The 24626-nt window shown below is 40.0% G+C and overlaps 1 protein-coding gene across 1 annotated transcript in view; it reads left to right on the top strand.

The window, feature by feature from the left end:
- DCUN1D2 (defective in cullin neddylation 1 domain containing 2) overlaps positions 1 to 24626 on the top strand; it is a 596128-nt gene that overhangs the window by 465475 nt on the left and 106027 nt on the right. Inside the window, 1 exon segment of the mRNA XM_044071217.1 lies at positions 23793 to 23815. Coding sequence (XP_043927152.1) covers positions 23793 to 23815 — 23 coding nt within the window.

Here is a 24626-nt window from a genome sequence, read left to right as displayed (position 1 = left end):
TTGCAATCTGACACACAACTCTCACCCCTGGTACTGGAATTTCCACCCATTCATCGTCAGGGTGTAACTCTCCATGAGGTCTTCTGGACAGACCATCAGCATCTCCATTTTGGTGTCCTGAGCAATATTTCAAACTGAAATTATAGTTGAATAGAGCTGCCATCCATCTATGGCCAGTAGCGTCTAGCTTTGCAGTGGTCTGGAGGTATGTCAGAGGATTGTTGTCCGTCTGCACTTCAAATTCAGCCCCATAGAACTAAGTTATGCAGCTTAGCCACTACCGCCCACTTTAAGGCAAGGAATTCCAACTTGTGCGCAAGATAGTTTCTTTCTGTAGGGGATAAACTCCAACTGATAAAAGCCACAGGTCTCTGCTTCTTATCATACTCCTGGTAAAGGACTCCCCCTAAGCCATCCCTGCTAGCATCCACATGTAAAGAGTATGACTTTGTTGAGTCAGCATATGCCAGCACAGGGGCTTGTGTGAGGCAATAATTAAGCTGTTCAAATGACTCTTCGCATTCAGGAGTCCAGTGACTCTCGAGTTCTTTAGAGCCTCTCTGTCCCTTGGGCTTCTTCACAAGGGTATCTTCATCTTTTTCATCTGCTTTCTCATCATTTCGGAGCAAATGGTTGAGGGGTCTTGCTATCTTTGAAAATCCTTCCACAAACTTTCTATAGTAACTGCAGAACCCCAGGAAAGATCGCAGCTCTGTGAATTTTGGGTCTGGGCCAAGATGTCACAGCTTCAATTTTGCTGGGATCTGTGGATATCCCATTTGCAGACTCTACATGTCCCACATAGGTCACTGAAGGTTAGAAAAACTTGCATTTGTCCAATGACAACTTCAGGCCTTCCTTCTCAGTCCTGTCCAATACTTTCATCAGTCTTTCTTCATGTTCCTCTAGGGTCCTCCCAGAAACAATGATGTCATCCAGGTAGACTAAGACTTCCAGGAGATGCATGTCTCCAACTGTTCTTTCCACAATTCTCTGGAAGTTGCTGGTGCATTTGATAAAACTTGAGATAGGCGATCAAACTCAAAAAATCCCAAGGCGGTGATGAAGGCAGTCTTCTCTTTATCTTCTGGGTGCATAGGGATTTGATAGTATCCACTCCTTAAGTCTAGCACATTGAACCACTTACTGCCCACCAGGCAATTTAGAGCATCTTCAATCCAGGGAGTTGTGTACTGGTCTGGAATGGTTCACTGAGTCAGAGTACGATAGTCAGCACACATGCAAATTGACCCATTCTTTTTCCTGACGACACTGGGAGAGGCATATGGACTTCTTGACTCTTGAATTATCCCTGCGGCTTTGAGTTCTTCCAAATCTTTTCTTAAGTCCTCCAGGTCTCCTGGAGCTACACTTCTGGAGCATTCCCTGAAAAGCTGGTCCTCTTTCACTCTTTTATTTGGTGTCCTGCACTCTTTGCACAGACCACATCCAGTTCACTGATAGAAGAACAATTTTCCTTCTTCATTAGTAGTTCTTTAGCTCTGGTTACCCACTCAGGGCAAGAGGCCACCTCCTATATCAATATCTTCCAGCTTCAACACGTTGGCCCTGCTGTCATTCCTTGTCAACACAGAAGCAGGTGAGGGAGTGGCAGCATAAACATTTCCCAAATGTACTTGTGAACGCAGGACAGTGGGAGTTCTTCCTTTTTTCTTCAACCCCACAGGCAAAGTATCGTAAGGATGCTTTAACTTGTCTGCAGGGCAAACTTCTGGAACTAGTTCCAGCCCTGGTGGCAAGTCACTTTCTGGATCCGTTTCCATCATGAGATGAGAGGAAACTGTTTGTCCACACATTCTCACTTTGGCTGTCAAGCAGGTGACCTGACCAGGATGAATTATATGCTCTTTCGCAGACAGGTTCCACATATGACCAATTTCATCCTTCTTACTATCCTTCTCCCTTTGAAGGGTACAAAAAGCTGGTCTCAGGAGAGGATGTAATGTTGGGTATTCCTGGGTCAACTGAGGCGTCTGCATTCTTCTGACAAGGTCAGTATTTGTCCCTATTAAAATTGATGCGGAATCCTTTCCTTTTGGCCTGGGGCACACAGCAGTGAGAGTTTCAAAGAATTCTGCTGACCTAAGAACTGAAGCGGAAAATTCTAACTGGAGTGAGACAATGCCCATCATAAGGGAACTTAGTGTTACTTAACCCCCAGATCTCCAAATCTTCTAACTTTTCAAGTGGCAGATGCTTTTAAGTATTTTTGATAGAAGTCTCTGTACAGAATGGTGATTTGTGCACCAGTATCCAACAGTGCTTTACTATACACCCCTTCTATTTTTACTGACACAACAGGGGTCGGTCCCTATAGACCATCGGGTAGTTTCTGGTTCTGGTGGTGTTCAGCTGCATGGCAGTCAGCATGAGGTTGAGGTACCACCGGGCGACCTCGCCATTTCCACGGATAAGACTCTTTCTTAGTAATGCTTTGCGGTCTCAGATGCTGAGATGGCTTTTCACTTCTGTTCATCTCATATGAGCTAGAAGTGTGCATAGTAGGTAGTCTCTCTCCCCTATTACAAGGGTTAGTGTGGAAAGGAGATCCAGGATGCTGTCTCCTGATGTTAGATTTTATGGAGCTCTTTGTAACTGGGCACTCAGCTGGCTCCTTCACGGAGGCACTTTGAAGTTTCCCTGCATTGCACTAGCCAATAATAGTTTGTCCACTCTTTTCAAGTTCTCTGCATTAGGACACTTTTGCTTTATATGCCCTGCATCCCCACAACAAAATCAAAATCCAGTAGGAACTCTGAGCATTGGCTGATTCGTTTCCTCCTTAAGTCCTTTTGTGGAGGTTCTAGCCGATGTATTCCTCCCTTCAGCTAAAGTTACCACATTTTTTTGCAATTCTGCAACTGTCATGGCGTCAGTTAGGGAAGACCCCTGCAACTGTGACACCTCTACATCACAGACACCCTGGGCCACAACTCCTGTTTGAGTAGTAAGCATGGCTGTAGGCTCCTACTTGTGTTCACTCACTGCTTTAATTGCTGTTGAACCTTGAGATTTTGCTTCCAACAGGGCTTCCTCTTCCCTCACTTTAATCAACTGAGAATAAGTTAGAATTTCCTCCCTATTTCTCATCCTCAGTTTCCACATAATGGGGTCCATAGCTTGAGCTCCTTGTAAAATTTGTCCGATCCATACTTGGTCAGCTACTTTAGGATCCACCCCCTTCTTTAGGATGATCTGGTGGAGCATGTTATCTAATTGCTAAATGTAATCAGATAGTTTCTCACCAACCTCTTGGTATGTATGTTCAAACAGATACAGTAGGTCCGCAGCCCTCTTGGTCCTTCCAAAAACATCCTGCAGTACTCCTAAATAGTCCTTGACCATGTAATCTTGCTTACCCATCCTTAGGTTGTGTATGATATCCACTGCTAATCCCTTTAGACTTTCAGCTACCCGCTGCTTCTGAGATTCTGGGATGTCCCATTCCTCTAGGCCTTGTGAAGCCTGATCCATCCAAGATTCAAAATCTTCTTCTCCCTGAGGTGTGGGTTGTTTGTCAGAAAAGAAACTCAATTTGCAGTAGCCAAACCCAGTAGAATGACTGTGTAGGCTGTAAGCATTTTTCTACAAGACTTCCCAAAGTATTCAAAACTTCAGGCCCTATAGTATTTATAGGCAGTGAAGCTGCAGCTTCTGGTTTAAAGTTCTGATCTACTTGGATAACTTCCACAGGTATTTCCTCTGTTGCTGTGTTAGTGCACTTCTCAGGGATTACCACATGGACTGCATTCTCACCTGAAATTTGTACACTCGGAGGTATGTATACTAAAGGACTTTTCCATTCTAATAAGGCCAATGTGCTCTGTTCAGTAGTGTCCATAGTGCTCTCTAATAAAAATCCACGCCCTAAAACTGTTAAGGATCCTGTGACATGATGTATTTGCATATCAGTCCATGTGACCCCTGGCAACTCTAGAACTAAGCAGTGCTCTGACTGAGCATTGTACTGTTTGCACCACTTAGCAGCTACTTCTGAGTTCATCTTGCAGCTGGAGTTGTTTTCCACACGTACAGGAGAAATAGGGCGAAGTTCAAGTCAGTACAGGCAATCCCGGACGAGTCCCCAAGTGTAGCACACCCGCTGGTGTAGCTTAATTAGATATGGGTTCCTTCCTGCTTGACTCTGGTGACACCCCTTCTTTAGGCCCAACACCCCAAGGTGGCAAGTGATAACAGATTTTGTTCTAGGTGACACTTTAGTTTAAAGAGCAATAGCACAACAACAAACAAATGATTTCAATTGCACCAGTTAGCAGTAAGGCAGAGTGCGATATGCATGTAATAAAACCATACATTTACCCCCTTTCCCAGAACTCAACAGAAAAGATCTTGACATTCAAACATGTACACAGAGGCAATATCAATGAGCAGTAAAGCTTTTATAATGCAGCAATGCAAACGGAAAAAATTCAATGTCATTGAGGGAGAAAAAAAGGGGTTATAATACAACAGTACAGATATGAAAAAGATGCAATGTCATTGAGCAGTAAAGATTCTTGAAGGCAGCAGTACTAACACAAGCAAAATGCAATGTCACTGAACAATAAAGATTTATACTGCAACAATACAAATATGAAAAAATGCAATGTCATTTTATTTTTTTATTATTTTACATTTGTTGACCGGGGAGTCCAACTGGATTACAAGTCCATTTTCAGTGGGAGGCCCAGGGAGAAAAGCTCTAAGAGAACATTTTTTACAAAACATAGTTTTAAGGACAGACTTTTGACTTACAGTTTTCATAGAAGAGACTTTAACATACATATTAAGTTGCAGATAGGATACATTCCTTCTCTTACAAATTGATTTACTATACGTCTTCTCCTGGTTTTAGTTGAGAAGGATAACAAATTGATTTGCTTATGGGAAGCACAACATTGCTGGCGTAGTTTTCCCTAACTCCTGGAGAGATGGGATGAGCAGTAGATTAACAGTCCTAAGTGAATACAATAGTATGAGTGGTTAGCTTAGCAGAGTTACTTGGGGTAGGTGAAGTGTTGTAATGAGACATTAGCTAGGGCGGATACGGGAGCACAAGCAATTTATTTAAAAAATTAGTTTTTTTTTCTTGAACTGTGATGGGGATTTGTTGTCAGTTATGTGGGCAGGAAGGGAGTTCCAGGTCTTTGCTGTATAGTGACTGTAGACATACTTGCCAGCTTCATTGTTATATTTGGTTACTTTGAGGAGGTTTTGTGTGCTAGACCTCAAGGGCCTGGCAGTTGTATAGGATTGCAAAAGATTTTGTAGGGCTGGGATGTTTTCAGAGTTGTGTATTATTTTGTGGGCTAGTGATAGTTGATTGAGTTGAAGTAGTAGTGGTAGTTCTAGCCAATTGAGTTTTTGTAGGCATTCACAGTGATGTGTTCTGATGAGAGAGGTTGTAGCGAATTTGGCTATCTTATTATAATAACTATCTAGTTTGTTTAGGTCGGTTTTGCAGAGATTTGTGAGCACGGGGAGGCATAAAGTAGGGTGGATATTAGGAGAGTCCTTGGTATTGTAGTTTTGGAGTGGTCAGTGTGGAATTTTTGATTGCGATACAGTAGACCAAGTTTTTTATGTACTTTTTTATGGTTATAGAAATATATAGGTCAAATCTAAGGTGATTATCTATTTCAACCCCTAAGAGTTTGGTATGATTTGTGGGGGTGATTGTGGTCTTATTAAAGGAGGAGATGATGAAAGAATCAGTAGGAGGAGGTGTGGCTCTGTGGGAGCTAAAGAGTAATAGTTTTGTTTTACTTGGGTTCAGAATGAGCCTTTGGTTTGTGATCCAAGTTTCTGCTAGGGAAAAGCATTCTTGTGTTAGGGAGTGAAGGATGTCAATTGATTTGGCTGTGCATATTATGGTGGTATCCTCTGCATACTGCATTATAAAGGCTTTAGTAATACTGTTTAGGAGCTGATTGGTGAAGAGGGTAAAAAGAAGTAGCCCCAGGATGGAGCCTTGGGGGGGGTACTCCTAGGGAGACTGGTAGGGAGGGGGAGAGTTGGTTTTTCCACATAACTTGTTTCCTTCTATCCAGGTAGTTTTTGAAACAGGAGATGGCAAGGGGTGTAAGGTTTAGAGTTGCTAGAGAAAGGAGGAGTTTATTGTGGTTAACCATATCGAAAGCTTTGGATAAGTCAAAGAAGGTGGCAGATTCAAGGAGTCTGTTGTTTTTGTGAGTATTGACAATGTTGGTGAATTCTGCTAGTGCAGTGGTAGTGCTATGGAAGGGTCTAAAGCCATGTTGTTGTGTTGCTATTAGATTATTTTCTAGGAGATATTTCATTACTTGTGTATTACCGTCTCTAAAATTTTATTTAGAGGGGGTAGTATGGCTGTAGGGTGGTAGTTATTGAGTTTCAGGGAGGTTCCCCCTTTATGTAGAGGGATGATGTATGTTTTCCATAGCTTGGGTCCTATACAGTCTGAGATGGATCTGTTAATTAGGATGGAGACAGGATATGATATGGCTTCTGCAGCTAGATGCAGGTATTCAGCAAGTAATTTATCTGCTGCTAGAGACATTGGTTTGAGCTTGAGGAGTAGTTTTTCAATGGATTTGGTTGGTCCTGGGGCAATTGTTAGTTGGGTGTGGGGGGTGCATTTGCAGGGGTGGGGATGTTGTCATAGGGTTGGTTGTTTGCAAGCGTCTGGATAGTTTCTGTAAAGTATTTATTAAATTTAGTGGGGATGTCTTCTTGGTTATCTATTTTTGGGGTTGGGGTAGTTTTTCCTGGTTGTAGAATAGAGTTAATTGCTGCCCAAAATTTTTGTGGGTTTTTCCTGTGCTTATCCTGTAACTTTTGGTAGTAAGATGTTTTGTTTGTTTTGGTGAGTTTTTTGGCTTTGTTACGTAGTTCAACGTATATTTGTTTGTTCAATTGGGATTTACTGTTGAGGTAGTAAGTCCAAGCCTTGTTTCTTTTTTTGAGGAGGATTTTGTATCTGGAGTTAACCAGGGGGCATATTTAGTTTTAATTCTGGTTGTTCTGGACGGGACATGATGGTTAAGGGTGTTTAAGAAGGTAGTACTGAAATATAGTACAGCTTCATCAAGAGCTAGGTTTTTTAGGGGGGGTCTGGTTACACATTTTTAGGTCATTTATAAAGTTGGAGTGGTTAAAATGTTTTTTGTTTCTAATTAGGTACGTAGATATTTGGGTCAGTTGTGGTGATTTTGATACGAGTAAAAATGTGGCTTGGTGGTCACTCATGGTGTCTGGTAGACACCCTTCTAGGGATATCAGCGATGGATGGGATATGAGTATCCAATCTATTGTGGATTGGTGTTTGGTTCTCTTGTCTGTTCTTGTGGGGGAGGTGATGAGTTAGGTTAGGCCGTGTAGGTTAATATGGGAGAGTGGGTTTTGACTGGAGCAGTTTTGCCAGTCAGTATTAAGGTGTCCTAATACTGTGCTTTCCTGGGAGAGGGTGTTAGATATCTATTCTAGTAGTTTTTTCTGTAATTGGGGATATTATTGTCTGAAGGGATGTAGCAGCCTATGATGCTGATGTGTTTGCTATTAAGTTTTAGTTTTGTTAGTGAGTTCAACTTTATCAAGGTCTGGGGTTATGTCTACTTTCTCAAGGATGAGGTGAGATTTATACACTATAGCAACACCCCCCACTTTTTTACCTATTCTGTCACTACGAATTATATTGTAACCAGGTGCAGTGATTTCATTGTTGTGGTTGCCTGCTTTAAGCCAAGTCTCTGTTAGTATGACAATCTCAGGTTGGTAAAAAGAGAGTAGTGCATGAAGGTCGTGGACTTTGTTTAGTATACTTCTGACATTTAAATTTATATTAAGGAGTGAGGATTTGTCTCGGTGGAGTAGGGTATCATTCAGGTTGAGGGTTGGGGCTCCTAGATCTTGTGGGCTTGGGTTTGGGTGTATATCACCGCAGCTAATGAGTTGGGTTCTGAGGTAAAAATAGAGTTTGAGTAGTTTGTTTAGGGTCTTAAAGTTCTTTATAGTTGTTTGGGACTGGTACTGTGATGGTTGTAATCTGTGTGCAAAGTGGTGAATAAAGAAGGTTTGGTAGTGATATGGGACTAGTTGAGTGAAAGGGTGTGTTGTAATAATGTTAGTGGAAGTAGTTTTTCTTGGTATGTGGATAAAATTATGTTGCTTGTGGTGGTTGGTGATGGAAGTTAGCAGTGGGAGAGTGGATATACCTAGGAGCAGTAGTAAGAGATGTATGTATGTGGGTTTGAGTAGTTTGGTCATGAGTGAGAGATCTGCTTGGGATGGGGTGGGTGTGGTGGATGATGAGAGGTGTTGTTTGTGATTGTAAGGTAGTTAATTGGTGAAATTGGATTGGGTGTGGTAGCATGATTGAGATGGGTGTGGCCTTGTATGGATGTGGTGTATAGCTATAAAGGTAACTGATGTGGGGGTGGGTGAGAATGGGGGTAGGTTAGGAGAGCGAACAGAGCAGGGACCGCGCTGGCTGGAGGAGTACTGCAAAAACAATCAGATTTGGCCTCCTTAGTCTACCAGGCAGGTAGTAGCACCTTTATTTCTAATTAGATAGTTTGCTGTGTGTTTGATTCTCTATCTACTATTCCCTTTTACATGCACTAAATGCTTGTTCTGGATGGTAGAACAACTATATGGCTAAATGGGACTGGGCCAGGTAAGGACTTGGTTTGGGTTCCCCTTAAATGTCTAGGCTTGGATGTTTAAAGCCTATGTGGATGTAAGATTGCTAGGGTTTTGCAGCCCTGTAGTGCCGCAAGTGGGGAAGTACACATGCGGGTAGATAAAGACTGGGAGCGTGATAGAATGCACAGGTGATGGGTTTGGTCCGGGTGGTCTTTGCTAGCAAGTATTACACATAGCTTAGGTACTATACAGTAATAAAAATAGGTAAGTATTCAGTTAACCTACACTTCACAAGTCTTTACAGGCAAAATTCCCTCTAGAATGTAGGGAGGGTTTGCCAGTTCGGGAGTTGGTGAAGGCTTTGGGTTCATCTTGATGGGAAGGCAGGTAGTTCGTTTTAGAGTACACTTGCTACCTGTAAGAGAGAAAAAAACAGCAGTTAGGATAGAAGTTGCACTAATGGGGCGGGGTGTGAGTGAGTGAGGTAGGCCTGCCTAAGACTTAGCAATATTGTTATCAGTATCTAAACTGTGTGTTAAAGTAGGATATTTTAGCCTTAGCTAAATCACGTACAAATACAAAACATAGTTTCTAGCCAGTATTCTGCATTTCAGTTGCACTAGACACTAGTCAGCAATTTATTACAGTTACAGCGCTATTGAAACAACTTTACTAGCTATCCGCTTTTCAAATAAAGTTAAAGCATACATTATATAAATGCATATTCAAGACAAGAGTGGCATAAGGACACTAGCAGTGTTAGTAACTATATTCACGTTTAGTATTGCAATCTATGCATTTTGAATGCGTAGTATACATTCTGTAATAGTTCTGTAGGCTTAGAACTGGGCATTTGCTTACAGGGTGCCATTGTTGCTAATGTGCACCTGATATAGGGATTTAAATAACCTTTCTGCTTTTAAACACTGCTCAGGTGTCGTTAACAAAAGTACACACATACAGAGGATATATAAGGACGTTATCAGTGTTAATAGCTGTGTACGCAATCGATATGGAAAGCTGTGCATTTGTAATTTAGCAGTAAAAAGTCTTTAGGGCAACAGTACTAATATCAGCAAAATGCAATGTCACTGAACAATAAATATTTATAATGCACCAATGCAAATATGAGAATGCAATGTCATTTGGCAATTAAGAGTCTTTAGGGCAACAGTACTAACACCCTCTATCCCCTAGATCAGTCTAAACAGACCAACTATGAGACACTATTGTACCCTGTTCACTGGCCAGTGACTACTTATAGTCCTACTGCTGGCATGATTGGGCCCAAGGTTGGAGCGCATATGGATCCCAGCTATTTGTAATCCACAAAGCGTTTAGCGGGAGATCCCCAATCTTGTAAAAGTATAACAATGATGGCCAAAAGCCTCTCAACCACTCCGTCGAGAATATCCCAGCAACCAGGCACTGCAGTTCCTCCAATGAGAAAAATGGAAAATCACCAGCCAGAACCTGGGTAGTCATGTATGGCTTCTCTGCACTAGGCCCAAGGGAACTCTTTTTCTTGCTGACCCATATGCAGGCGTGTAATTGCTGGTTTCAGATTTCTCTCCTGAATCCACAAAATACCATCATCCAGAATTTCAGCAAGAGACAGACACAAACTGCTACCTCACTTCTCTGTCCCAAAATGCTAGAAGAAAAAAATCCAGTCATGCTGCAAGGCCATTTTCTCTTCAGCTAGTCTTTCAGTCTTCCCTCTTTCAGCTAGTGTTCCACTCTCCTCTCTTTCACTTTCAAAATTGTCTTTTATATTCCTGAAAAGAAGCTCCACCTTGTGGTATAATGGAAAACTACAGTCTATTACTTCTGCAATGAAATACAATGGGAGCTTCATTGGAGTTTGTATAGTTTTTTTCCATACTACCGGGCAATCTATTTGATTTCCGAATAGTCCGGAAAAAAAACAGAAAAAGATAGGTGGCAATGTTAACAGAATTTGTTGCCCTTTTAAAAGAATATTGCTTTAATTCCTGACTAAAAGCAGTACTTCCCCTTTAAGAAACCTGGAATGTTTGAAAATATCTGAAAATTCTTGTCAGGGACTACAGTTTTTAGTGAAGGCTTAATTATTTACATTTGGGGTCTATTTCTGTGGTAATTGTTTTGTTTGTACAAATCATTTACTGCTAGTGTGATTTTTAATGATTGGCAAGTGTTATAGGGTTGCAAATGCTTTTTATGTATTTAGTGCTTGGGTACACATTTTGACTTCTTATCTCTTAATTTTTCCTGTCAGTGAGTATTGCTGAATGGTGCTATGATTTAGACAGAATTTTACATGTTTTATTAGGCTGTTACACAAAAAGGGACTTTATGGGGAAGTGTGCATGTGTGCATGCATGTGTGTGCGTGCGCAAGAGAGAGAGAGAGACTGTGTTTTCTGCTTGTGAGCAATTTTTTTTGCCAACTTGCCTTCTGATGGACTCCTCACACTGCTTACCAGCTTTCAGTGCTGCTCTTCGTCTGCAGCATGGATAATTATTCCTTCCCTGCTGACCCTTCAACCACTGTACCTCAGAAGAAAAAAATAAAAAGAAAATAGAATAAAGAGCCTTTGCCTCTACCATGAGCTTAGTCAGTACCTCAGCAGTTAGTGAGTGAACTTGTAGTGGCCATCCATTGCTCCACAGACCACTAAAATGCTTCTCCGGGTTCCTCTGGTATAGCCCTTTAAAACAAGTCTTCTTTGGCTGTTCCAGTGTCTGATGTAAGCATGGGAAAACCATCTTCTTTAGGTCAAAGAGACACTGTAGGATGCTTACCGAGGTAACTGGAGAAAACGAGCTCTTGATAGGACTGAACGTTTATCTCCAAGTCAGACTTCTGCCAGAGTATTACCTGCAAAGAAAAAAAACAGTAGTTTAGTTTAGACATTGTTCTTCTGAAGGCATGTCGTCTGTTAGAAAAGTTAATTTTTTTACCTTAGCTAGCCAGTTATCCTGGTGCTCAAAAATTCTTGTCTGAGGGCAGTGTCACTAAATTCCTGAGGAAAACATATCGGGGGTTTCTGACATAAACACTGATCAAACTTTTTCTCCTGTAGATTCTGAGACAGTGTGGTCTTCTCCATTTCCTTTGAAAGAATTTTCTCTCTCAGACTGTTTCCAACATGAATGGCGTATTTATTTCTGTGATAACAGGTGGATACCCCCCCCCCCCACCGAGTTGAAGAGATACTCTGATATGTTACAAGTTGATATACTTCATTCTACACCCATCCCTCTCATCTTGCTAGCTGTGGAGGAAGTGTTTAATGCTGCCTGTATTCATTTTGACTGTCTGCCTTCATTCTCCAAAAAGGCAGATAGTGTGTAAAGTACCTTAAATTAACAAATTGTTGTTTTCTCACTCATCTTAGATCAGATCCAGCTGTTATACCTACCTCTTGGCCAACTGGTAGCACACTTTTGGTGAATAACAACCCCTCCCCAGTGGACAAAAAAAGGCAAGGTGTTTGAGAGATTTGTTAACCTCTTCCATTGTACCTTATAGAGTTCTTAATTAGCAGGTACATGTGTGGAAAGTTATTCTGTGTTTTGCAGACAGTTGAGAGAATACTCTGATTCCTTTCTGAATCTTAGTATTTCTAATCTTTCTCTAGTATCCAAACATACTTTGAAGAGTGGGTATGATCGTGCAAATGCTGTGCCTAGGACCACTGCTACCTCTACAGTTTTGAAGGGGATACGTTACTATGCATCATAATTATGAATGAGAATGTAATGAAAAGGTTGCTAATGAGAGAAAGTTTGAAATTTTGAATTATGCCTTCTGCAACTCAAGTATTTAACAATTTGATGAAAGAGGAAAGTTAATTCAGGGAGTGTCTTACATACTTCAAGCCCCCCTTTACCAAGCTCCTAAATCATCTTTTCCCTTTAAAAGACAAAGGAAGCCATCCCTGCCAACTCGAGACAAATGGGAAGCAAAAATGAGAGAGCAGGAGAGGAACAACAAGAAATGAGGATCTATTCCAAAAAAAGGGACAGTCTAATACTCTGGCAGCAGGCTGCTCCCCATACCCTCCCCTCCAGCCTCTATCACTCAAAATCTGTCCCAGAAACTGGTTCTGTACATTTTCCTTTGGCAACACATTGTTTTAGACTCTTGGACATGTAAAAGTTGTTCAGGAGGGTTACAGCTGGCACTGGGTACAATACCTTATTTCAGAGGAATTCCTCCCCATCCTCTGAACTAGATTATTTTCTTCAGGTTCTGCATCCCTTAATCACCCAATGAGTCATAGAACCAGTGCTTTTAGATCAAAGAGACAAAAGCTTCTATTCCAGAATGTTTATGGTACCTAAGAAAGAAAGAGCTTTCTTGGAGACCAGCTCTAGATCTGTCTTTTGTCAGTATGCATGTGAAAGTACTAAAATTCAAAATGATGACCCTTCAGTCTGTTACCAGTAATTCCTCCTTTGAGTGTCATGCTAACACTATACCAGGCTTCAAGAAATTTCTCAGGTTTTCTGTGTCTGGATTACATTATCAGTTCTCTGCATTACCCTTTGGGTTATCTACAAGTCCAAAGGTATTTACACAGTGTTTAGCTCCAGTGATAGATCATTGCAGACTGCAGGGCATTCATTTATTCCGCTGTTTAGACAACTTGCTTATCTTTACAGAGTATTTCCCTTCAGAGAGGAGTCCTTAACTTTGGTTTCATTTCATCTTACTAATCTGGGATTCCAGGTAAATATACAAAGATCCTCCTTGACTCCATCTCACAGGATTGTGTTTCTGGGCTGCCTTTTAGGCACCTCTCAGGAGAATGTGGATTTTTATCTGGAAACTTTCATGAGCTTCTCCAATTAGTGGCAATCTTCTGCAGTAGAATATCTCAGGATTGTAGGTTTTATGACTTGTATGTTTCTTATTATTCCTCTTGCCAGATTACATCCAAGAGAAAATAGTGACAAGACAATTAGTGTCAGTCTTCTGCAGTAGAATATCTCAGGATTCTAGGTTTTATCGCTTGTATGATTCTTATGATTCCTCTTGCCAGATTTCATCCAAGAGAAAATAACATTTTTAAAAAAACACATGAATGCAACATCTTCATCTTCTGTAATTTCAGATTCCAGTTTTGAGCTTTGTCAAAAAGGAACTGCATTGCTAGATACAGAATGCTGCAAATGGCAGTAAATCCAGGTCTCTCCTTTTCTCCTCTGATACCAAGTCAGTCTAACTACAGCTGCCTCAGATTTTGCTTGGGGAGCAGTTTCTTTGGGCTAAGGCCTGTGGAATGCCACTGATGGACCAAAGCATATAAATGTCAGAGATGTTCACTGTGATCTCTGCCTGCATCTCTGCATCATATATGGTCCTTTGGGCCTCTTCAGGTGATTACAGATAAAACCATAGTGATGTGGTACAAAAGAAAAATCGGGGGGGGGGGGAGCATGAGGTCATTCCATTTGTGTAGGCTGGCACTGTGGCTTGGGAGAAAACTCTACAGTACTCTTTAACCCTCCAAGCATCTTACATTCTGTCAGAGCAAAATATAGTGGTGAACAAGCTGAGCAGGACAAGGACAGACACAAATGGAAGTTGAATGAATGCATCTTCCAGTAGTTGACCCATTTGTGGGCAATAACTCAAATAGAAGTGTTTCCCCTCTTTTCAAAACAAACTGAACAAATTCTGCTCCTGGGCTCATTGAAAGCAATACTGATAAACAAACGTGTTTTCATTCTTGTGATTAAGAATTTTCATTTGCATCTCCACCCTTTCTGCTGATATTCAGGGTAATTCTAATGATTCAGAAGGACTCTCCAAAACTTGTTTTTCACTTATGGAATTGGTCAGGCACAATTACCACAAGCTTCCTCACAGTCTGGACCTACTCACACAAGGAAGAGAGAGAGAGTTTGATATATCCCAGTCTCAAACATCTTCAACTAACTGTTTGGAAGGATTAATTCTGATGCCTTTTAGGCATCTCTTTTCAGAGGATGTAAGAAGATAATAAAGGAGGCAAGGAAATCTGATGCTAAAACGCCTTACGTTGCCAAGTGGAAGAGATCATCTAGTTGGTTCCCAGCTAACAACCAAGGCTCCATCAGGGTTTATGTACCACTGTTGCTCAAATATCTGTGTGAGTTACTAGCCTTTGGCCTTTTGTATTCCTGAATCCAGGTGCACCTTGTGGCCAGTTCAGCATATCTGCCCATGAATCCTCCACTTTCTTGAATGTTTTTAGTAAAACAGAATCTGAAAGGAGTGATACACATGAGACCACCACACAAGCAGGTTGCTCCTTCCTTGGATATTAACTTTGTGCTAGGAAAAGCTAACCACATCTCCATTTGAACCTACTCATCAGGGAGATTTAAGATTCATTACATGGAAGCTGTTCTTCGCAGTGCTCTGACAGCTGCAAGAAGAGTATCTGAGTTGCAAGCTCTCATGATGAGTGAACCCTATCTAGTCTTCCATAGACATAGTGTTATTAAGAACAAATCCCTCATTCATGATTCAGAGTTTACTTTGATTCAGGCCAAGAGTCTCCCCAGTATTCTAGCCTGATCCTCAGAACCAGGAAGAAAGGATTCTGTATACTCTGAACGTGCATAGGCAGTTCAGGTACTGTCTTGCCATAAACAAGTCATTTAGAAAAGCCAGTCGACTATTTTTCTTTTGTTGGAACTAAGGACAACCCATGTCAAAACGTACTCTTTCCAGATGGCTGTCCTTGGCTGTGGCCTTTTGCTGTACCCTCCATGGTAATAAGTTCCAGACAGTATCAAGGCATAATTTATGAGGGCCTTGCCTTCTTCAGTGGCATATTGGAAAGGGGTGGGCTGTAGAAGCATTGTAGAGGCTGATTCATGATCCTCTGCACAAGGTGCACGACAAACTGTATTTGTCTAGATTTAGGACCATGTCTTTGATAGGACCATTCCCCAGGGACTCCTGGATCCATATTTGTCTTCTTCCCAGGATGGATAAGCTTTGGTAATCAACTAATGTGGCCTAAAGGCTACTGCAGCAGTGGGAAATGTTGAACACAATACAGTTACATACACATAACCATATATGTTCAAATTCCTCACTGTTGCAGTAGTCATACCTACCCTTCATCCCCTTAATATCGTAAATAGTTGTTGGTGGGAAATGTTTTGGTGTTTTTTTTTCTTGTTTTAGTTCAGGATGTATATGCTGTTACTTTAACTATTAGGCAAAAAAGTCCAAAAGATTTTCCACTTTGTCAGTTTTCCCTCCTCGGGGCTCATCAGTCAGCAGTTAGAGTGGAAGTGTGGGAGGGAGCCAGAGCTTTTGGAAGCTAACCAGTTGTGTCTTGGACAAGACAAGAACCCATACAGCCTAAAGCCTATTGCAGTAGTAAGGAATTTGGGCATCTATTGTTATGGGTAAGTGCAACTTACTGAACTGTATTTTTTCAGCTTTGCCATGGAACAGCTTACCAGATCCTTAATTTTTCCTTCCTCCAGTCACAAAAATAAGAATGTTTCCAGACCGCTTTTGCCTCTTCGGTAGGCTGCTACCTTTCCCTCAGATGTAGATTGGTGACTCTGTAGTGGATATTTCTGGTTCTTCAGACCACTTATCTTTTTTCTTGGACTCCTCTGGTGCAGTCCCTTCACTCATCATAGACTCAAGGGTTAGACATATCCTTTGCTGCTGTTGGACTGTGCATGGTGGCATGGGAGAAGAACTCTTGGTCTCTGAGGAAGGAGCAGGGAATTCTTCTGTGCCAAATCGGACTAAGATGCCTCTTCCCTTGGATGATGTCCTTGCCATGAGTTTAACTGCTTATGTGAATATTTCTGTCTCTGTCACCGTAGTCAAGGAAGTTTTACAGGGCTTAGTTCGAGCTCTTAATCCTTCTCATTCAGGATCTGCTGGTAACAGAAAAAAAATCTTCAGTTTGTGATGATTCCCAGTGTGATGAGCATGGAATAGCTTTTGAAGGAACAAATTCTGATAGTGTTGTCTGTTTTCATCTGATTCAGCATTTGAGTTGTTTGATGTGACCTTGGTGACTTATACTTGAGTATTGGATCAGAGAGCTCTGACTCTTCCCATAGCCTCAGTCCCCTCTTTCTAACTGATTTACCTCAGATCTCGATTGCCACCTGTTCCACCAAACGTGTTCTCTAAGAGCTCAGATTGTTCACGATAAGTGAAAGCAGAGTTTGTTATATTTAGTGCCCTTCCCTTTCTTTGTTATACATTAGATTAAACATAGTTATTGGTAGGGTTAGTTTAGCAGTTAGGTTAGTGTTTAAGGTAGTCTTCTGAAAGTTAAATCATTTTCTGAGTGTTGTTTCTGTTGTATGGTATTTCTTTTGATTTTTTATTGGAAGAATTTTCTTTCAGAAACCATATCTAGGATAACCCGTTTTCTTCACTGAGAACAAAATGACATTCCAGATTCTTAAAAATATTATGATTTTATTGCCATTGCAATTTTCTCGGCCTACAACTGCTTCTCCTTTTCGTATAGCCTTGGAAGATGTTTTTATTACAGCCTGCAACATGCCTGACAGCCAGTCTGCAGCTCCCAAGAAGGCAGCGTATAAAGCTAATCAGTCTTAAAGATACTTTTTAAACCCAAATAAACCTGCAATGATTTCCTTGTGAAAATCTGCAGCAAAACATTTGATAAATCCTAACCCCTCCCTCTCTGACAAGGATGACAAAGCTTTTGATAGTTTTGTGAACATTTGACAAAATAGTGCATTCCTGTGCCACTCTTATTTTTAGGTTTCTTGTCAGGCTTTATGAGGAACATTGCTATCAATTTTGCTTGTTTAAATGCCCTTTTTGTTTCTGTTTCTCAAGTAACCAAACATTAGTTGAAATGTTTTATGACTCAGCTGATGCCTCTTCCAGATCAGTAGCTACTGGATCTGTGTTAAGAAGATTTACATGGTTATGTTCTCAGATTTGCCTGAAGATGTTAAACCTGAAATTTTGAATTCTCCACTTGATAGGGCAGTTGTATTTGGACCTTCTGCTGCTGATGTCCTGAAAACGTGGGATGAGAGAGGGTAATTGATTCAAGGAATGACTCGTCTTCCTTCTCCATGTTTGGTAAAAGTTTCAGCTCTATCTCGAGATCTATTAATATAAACCAAAATATGCAGACATTCAAAAAACAATGGCAAAGGAAGCTCTAAAGAGAAGGGAATGTGAGTCATGCAGAAACAAGAACAGTACAACAAATCTGCCCACCCAGGCAATCTTTGAAGTTTTTCCCAAAATCTGACTCTCCTTTTCTCTCTTTGGTAACATAATCTCAGAGAAATGGTTTGAGAGTGATCCATCAGGGGAACATATGGCAGCAGAAATCCCTCCTTACTTTTCAGGACATTCCTTCTCATCCACCAAACACCAAACTTCTTTGTTCCCTCTTGCCATCCAACATCTGCTGGCTCTGGGGATAATATAATCTGTTCATCTCTCCCTTATAGAGAAAGGTTTTTACTCAAGAATATTTATGGTTCCAAAGAAAGAAGCTTCATGGAGACTAGTCAAAGTATTTCCTTTCTCGACCAGTTTGTGAAAATCGCAAAATTCAAAATGCTATCCCTTTACAACTTGATATTCTTGCTTTCATTTTGTGGTATCATCACATTCCCATAGCCACATATTTCAGATGTTTTATAAGGTTTTCATAGGTTCATAGTAGGCTACTAGGCTAGTGACTCTAGAGCCCTTACAAGCCTAGCCATGTTGATCCCGAGTTGCTCCAGTTTTCCTTGGTTAAATGAACATATTTTGCAGAGCGAGTCTGTGGTCAGCACCAATTACTCTTGTCCACGAGGGACATAGGTGAAACCCCTGGGATGAATTTGCAGTCTCCCATCCATTTGTCTAGGTTGCGCCTGAATAGGGTCAGTGAGGAGCTCTGCTTTATGTGAATTGGAAGTTTATTCCAGAGCAGCAGCAATCTCTAGGAGATGTATCTGCCTCTCCACACTTCTGTTTATGTCATAAGCTAAGTTAAGATCCCTAGAGCAAGTGACTCTTGTGCCATTTGACTTGCGGATGTACAGCTTTTCCATCAGGGCAGTGCCTGAGACTCCCTGTAGGCTGGGTGCAAGTCACCTCTCAGCAGCCTATAAGATGCAGTCTTTCAGCCTGTCCACATAGGCCCTGTTTGGAGGCCTTGTATTTTCTGTGTGAGAAACCTCTGTGGTCTCTCCAGCAGGTGTCTGGTGAGATACATGCAAAAGGGAGCATTGTACTCTGTTAATGGTTTGATTAAGGTCAAGTACAGTAGAGTTATAATATCCGTAGACCTGGATGTGTGATGCCCTTACTTATGAGATGCACAGTGTAGAAGGCTTTCCTTACTACTTTGGAAACTTGATGGCCGAAGTTCAAATTGTTATCAACCTGTGTTCCAAGATCTCATACCAGTGGGTTTGAACTTAGGGAGGCATTATCAGTATTGTAATTAGCAGGGCACTCTGCTTTGCCAAAGGAATAATAATGCACTTTTTTGCATTTAGTTGTAGACTGTGGCTTTGGTACCAATTATTTGTCTGTTGGTCCCTCCTGTATTATGTTAACATCATTGGGGGATGTTTGTACCCAATTTGCAATCATCAGCGACCTTGGTAAGTCAAAGGCAGTCTGCTTTAGCTTGGATTTCTGAGAAATAGATTCCAGACAGTAAAGGGCCCAGCACAAATCCTTGTGGTACACCACTGGTGACAAGTCTACTGGTAGAGGTGGAATCACCAGCTTTGACAGTATGTGTTCTGCCAGAAAGTGAATTGGCTACCCATCTAATGATGTAAGGGTTGATCCCTAGCTGGGAGAGTTTCTCAAGGATACCTGAGTGGGTTATTCTGTCAGAAGCCTTGGCTAGATCAAGACAGGGAGTATGCACTGTCTTGCCATCATCCAGGGCTTTGGTCACTTTCTTGAAGTCTGCTAGATTTAATAAGCATAATACTCTTAAAACAAGCCAAACTGGGTTGAGTCTAGAGTTTGAAGGTCACCTATGTCCTTGTTGATGAGGACAATGATGATTCTTTCCATGGCCTTGCAGACGTAGCTGATTAGACTTATGGGTCTATAGTTCCCATGGTCTGTTGTTGGCCCCTCTTTGTTCAAGGGGATTACTGTTGCTGTTCTCCACTCTGCTGAAACGAAGCCAGTTCTCAGGCTATGGTTCAAGAGAGCTTCAAGTGGGTCAGCTAGGTCCTATTTTAGATTGCTTAGTAAGCAACTTGGGATGTTATCTGGTCCTACTGAGGCCATGTTTGTGGCCTTGGAGAGCGCAGATATGACCTGATCTCTAGAGATACTCAACAGAGGACTAATGTCAGGTATGCTTTGGGGTATGGCCGGTGGGGACAGAGGGGTGAGGTTTGTACCAAGTCTGTCAGCTAGAAGGTTGGCAATTTCCTCTGGTATAGTATGAGTGGTGCCACCCACTGCCAGTATGGCAGTTTGGGCATTCTTTTATAGATTTTGGATGTAGTTAAAGAATGCCTTATGAGCATCCTTGGCTAGCGATGCTAGTTCAGCTTCATAGTTTAATTTCGAGGACTTTTAAAGTTTTCTAATTTGCTTGTTCAAGCTGTGGAGTGAATTCTTCCTCTGCTGAGTCAGTTCCCTTGTGTTTTCTGCGTATAGCTTACGCTTTTAGTTCTCTGCATTACCCTTTGGGTTATCCACTGTTCCAAGGGTATTTACAAAGTGTCTAACTTCACTTACAGCCTATTGCAGATTGCAAGGTCTTCACATTTTTTCTATTTTTTCTATTTAAACAACTTGCTTATCTTTGCAAAGTCTGTTTCAAAGTGTCAGCAGTCTTTCTCTTTCACAGATTAGGTTTCAAGGAGAACAGTCAAAATTGTGTCTTAGACCTTCCCAAATGATTGTATTACTGGAATTTTTTCTAGATACTTTAGTAAAAAAAAATCCTTCCACAGGAAGAAAGTAGATCTATATCTAGATAAATTATTTTTTTTTAATAACTTTATTGAATTGTTCATAGGTTGGTACTAGGCTATCGGCCCTAGGACCTATACAAGCCTAGCCATAACAATTCCCTGGCTATTTCTTCCACAGTATTTACTTCCCTAAGACATAGTCAAACATACATTTCTGTAAATGAAAACAAACTGTATTAGCATATTCCCAATTAAACATTATACATCACATATATTCTTTTGTACAGTTGTCTGCAATCCTGCATTACATACATTGCTTAGTAATTCCTGAATTCCCTTAAACCTCACTCCTCCTCCAAAACATTATTCTGTGTGTATTGTTGCCACAGTTTCCATTTTTCTATGTAATTTGTTCCTACCCTTTTCTAAAGATCCTACTTAATTTCTTTTACCTTTGTTACAATATGCAATACTTCAGATACAGTTGGTTCAGACTTTGATTCTAATTTTCTACTAATTGCATTTTTGGCAGACACCAGAGTTAACTTAAAAAAGCCTTACTGTGTTTAGGCAATTCAGATTCCATATCCCAGCTTAGAAAAAGAAAATCCTTAGTTACAATCATTTGCTCAGCCAATATTTCTGACCGAGTACACTGTAGGAAATTTTTAAAGTCTGCCAACTCGTTATACTCACAAAACATATGTTCAGTTACCTCTTTCTTCCCTATCACAACTCCAGCATTTGGCATGTGTGCAAGGGAAAATTCTTTGGAGTCTTCTTGGGCTATAGAAATACCTATGCAAACACTTCCAAGTAAAAATCCTAAACCTTCTAGACTTTGATGCATATTTGGGAGCAATATTTGTGTCCTCTCATTGTTTCTCTTTGAACTGCATATCAATTCTCTCTCTCTTCCAATCTTTTGTAACCTCCTGTGACTCTTATAGTTATTGTGCAATCTTTTATATGCCCTACTAATTTTCCATGTTTTAAACGGTAGCTAATGAAGAACATTGTACTGTTGTGCAAGTTAACGTACCATCACAGTAGACCTTTGACTAGATCACTGTTGAAGTAGCTGCGCACCCTCCAACTTATTTTTATATGATTTTTGTTGCCAACGTGAGGAGATTTTTACTTACCTAACAATGACCAGTATGACACCTCATTAATGGCTTAACACTAATTTATGCACCTTGTGAATGATTCAAAACAAGCTTATTTTTAAAACAAATGTATTGAGCACTTTCATCTTTTACAGACTTCTTCAGAATAAAAAAACACTTGTTTTTAACCCAATTTATAATGATTATTTAGTGGTTATTAGTGTTGTTGCACCTTGACTCCTGCAGTTTTGGTTACCTAGCAATGACCTCTTTCAGTACTCTGTAGACTCCCTCTTTCTGTTGGAATGGAAGCTTTGAATGGTTTGGTGACCACACAGGTGATTTTCTCCAGTCCTACTTGAGCTACCAGTAGTCTGGACTCTTGATAGGTGCTCCTAAACTTTGAAAACTGACCTGCCATTATATCTTAGGCTGGACATAACCCATATAGCTAAGGAACTGCAGCAGTGATCTATTCGAACATTTACTGTTATGGTAAGTTACTTGCACAATTGTGCCTTCTTTGTAGCTAACCATGAAGGCAATTAGAAAAGTATATTTGTCATGACGTAGTTCTTTGCTCTAAAATACTTAGTGAAATACACAGTGCATATATTCCTTCTAAACCTGTATGAGTACAAGCTTCTTAAAGTCATGGGGATACAAAAATATATTATTTTACAAGGAAAACACTGTAGAGCTTGTGTGTTGTGAATATTTAAAGTGCAATTTATAATTCATTATTTAATCTCCTCTCCTTTTTAAAATGAATATCTTTCTCCAAAATCTAGTGTTTATGGTACAATTGTGTTGGGTGATTGTTTAAATTTGCTACATTTCTTCTATGCTGCGAGTTGTTTTTTTTTTCTTGCAGTATTTGATAATACCTAAGTGCAAAATATGTATCGTTATCCTTATTGTTAGAACAACTTTTATGACATACTCTTCTTAAAAAAAATCTTCTGCAATATTATTTTAGCATATGGCTTGGTGTCTTTTAATTTGTTCTGGTGCACTCGTCATGACAACACAATCCTGCCTTCTTCATATGCCCGTTTGTGGCTTAAATTTTAAACTAGTGCAGGCCTTTGTAGATACAAATACAAGTCTCCTCGGTATAATTTTAATGGCTCTTCCATATTTTAGAATTTTCATTAGCTGTTGTACAGTGGACATTTTTTTTCTACTTAAGCATATAAAGTTCTCATAATACTATTTGTCTTCTGTTTACATCGCAGCAGTTCATTAGCTCATCCAACACCCTTTATCAACACAGAGCATGTTATCAGTAATATATCAGATGCTGTTATGAATTCTAAATGGTCCTTATAATTTACTTTCCATCTTTAATCTAGGCATTCTCTACTGCTCTGTCCTTTTCTGATTTTGAAATGGTGACTGATGACAAATAGTCTAGATACACATACTTAGAGGCAGTAGTCTAATGTAAAAATTTAAATACTGGTTCAGATGATTTTTCTTTGTACTTCAGCCGATTGGAGGAGTGTGGTGCTGCCTTAATGTATAGCTATGATTAATGGCTTATTACAATGACCATCACAAAGAAGATATACAGTTGTATACAAGGTAATTACCATGAAAGTAGGTGTTTCAGAAGAGATTGCTTTAATAGTATAACTGTCTTTATCCCTCTAGTGTGTTATGTCCATGTCTGTTACTGGGATAAGTATTTTGCCTTTTTTATTTGGTTTTAAAACAATAAATAAACAAAACCATTATAAAACAAACAACTATTTATATAGTTCCACAGCTGATCCATACATCAAAGTTATACATCAGCAACAATTAATAGCTTTCAGGCAAGTCTTTAAGGTAAAGCCAAGATTTATAAGAATGTATAATATTAGAAGTTCTCATCTTTGTAGTATGCAATTCACTTCTGCAAACAATTTTTGCCATACTAATAAATTCAACACTAGAGTGGGTAACTTTATTTTTCCAAATGTTCGTAATTACTTTTCTGGCTATAGCAAGAATAGACCAAAGAAGAGACACATGGGTTTTTGGAATTCTCAGGAATCGAGCATTAAATAAAAATAAAGATTTAGAAATATTACATCTGTCTGATCATAGAGCTTCAATAAAGTTATTAATGTCTTTCTAAAAAGGGGAGATGAATTCACATTCGTATACCATGTGCATACAGTCAGCTATTGTTTCAGAATCACATCTCCAACATTTAATTCTGTTTGATTTACACGAAATTGTAATTTTGTTAGGAGTGACAAAAGCTCTCTGTAAAAATGTCCAAGTGAAAATTTTCCAGTATAATGAAGATTTTAATATTAATTACTTGTATTCTTCAGAGAAGTCTTAATTTTTGAGGAGTCATTCCAATAGGAATTGTATAAATATGTGAAATCTAACTTAAAAGTCTTAAAGTTATAAATTTGTGACAAATATTATTTATTTTTGATTATTGGAATTCTTAATAAATAATAATAATACAATCTGGGAAATGTTTTCTTAGCTGAGTTAAATATCGTATTTACCTCTGTGTTCACAAAGTCTCTAAATATTTAAAAATTAACCAGTTCTCAGAATTGTATTTGGGCCTTAAATTTTCAACAGTATTTTGCTTTTTCTAGTTATTACTGATGGCATTGGAAGCAGGAGCACCTTTGTAGTACTACCTTTTTCTGTGTTATTCTATTACATTTACAAATGAGGGCACAGAAAATTTTAAATGTAATGTGATCCTATCTCGCCTACATTCATTACTGACGGGCTCAGAGCCGAGAATCGGCTCCGACTCTGCCGTTATAACTAGCATGAAGTCTCTCATTGGCTGGGCTAACCCTGTATCCCAGGATGCACCACGCCCAAACCCCCAGATCTCGTTTGCCGTTCCTAGAGTAACGACGTGGTCTCGACTTGGCTGTGGCTAAGTACCCTCTTTTTGACTTTTAATAACTGTTTGCTCGAGTGATTATTTCCAAAAAGCTGT

This window comes from Protopterus annectens, chromosome 5.part0 (genome assembly GCF_019279795.1).
Source record: "Protopterus annectens isolate FY-2018-M chromosome 5.part0, PAN1.0, whole genome shotgun sequence".
In the NCBI taxonomy this organism is placed as follows: Eukaryota; Metazoa; Chordata; order Ceratodontiformes; family Protopteridae; genus Protopterus; species Protopterus annectens.
This window is presented reverse-complemented; position numbering and strand designations above follow the sequence as displayed.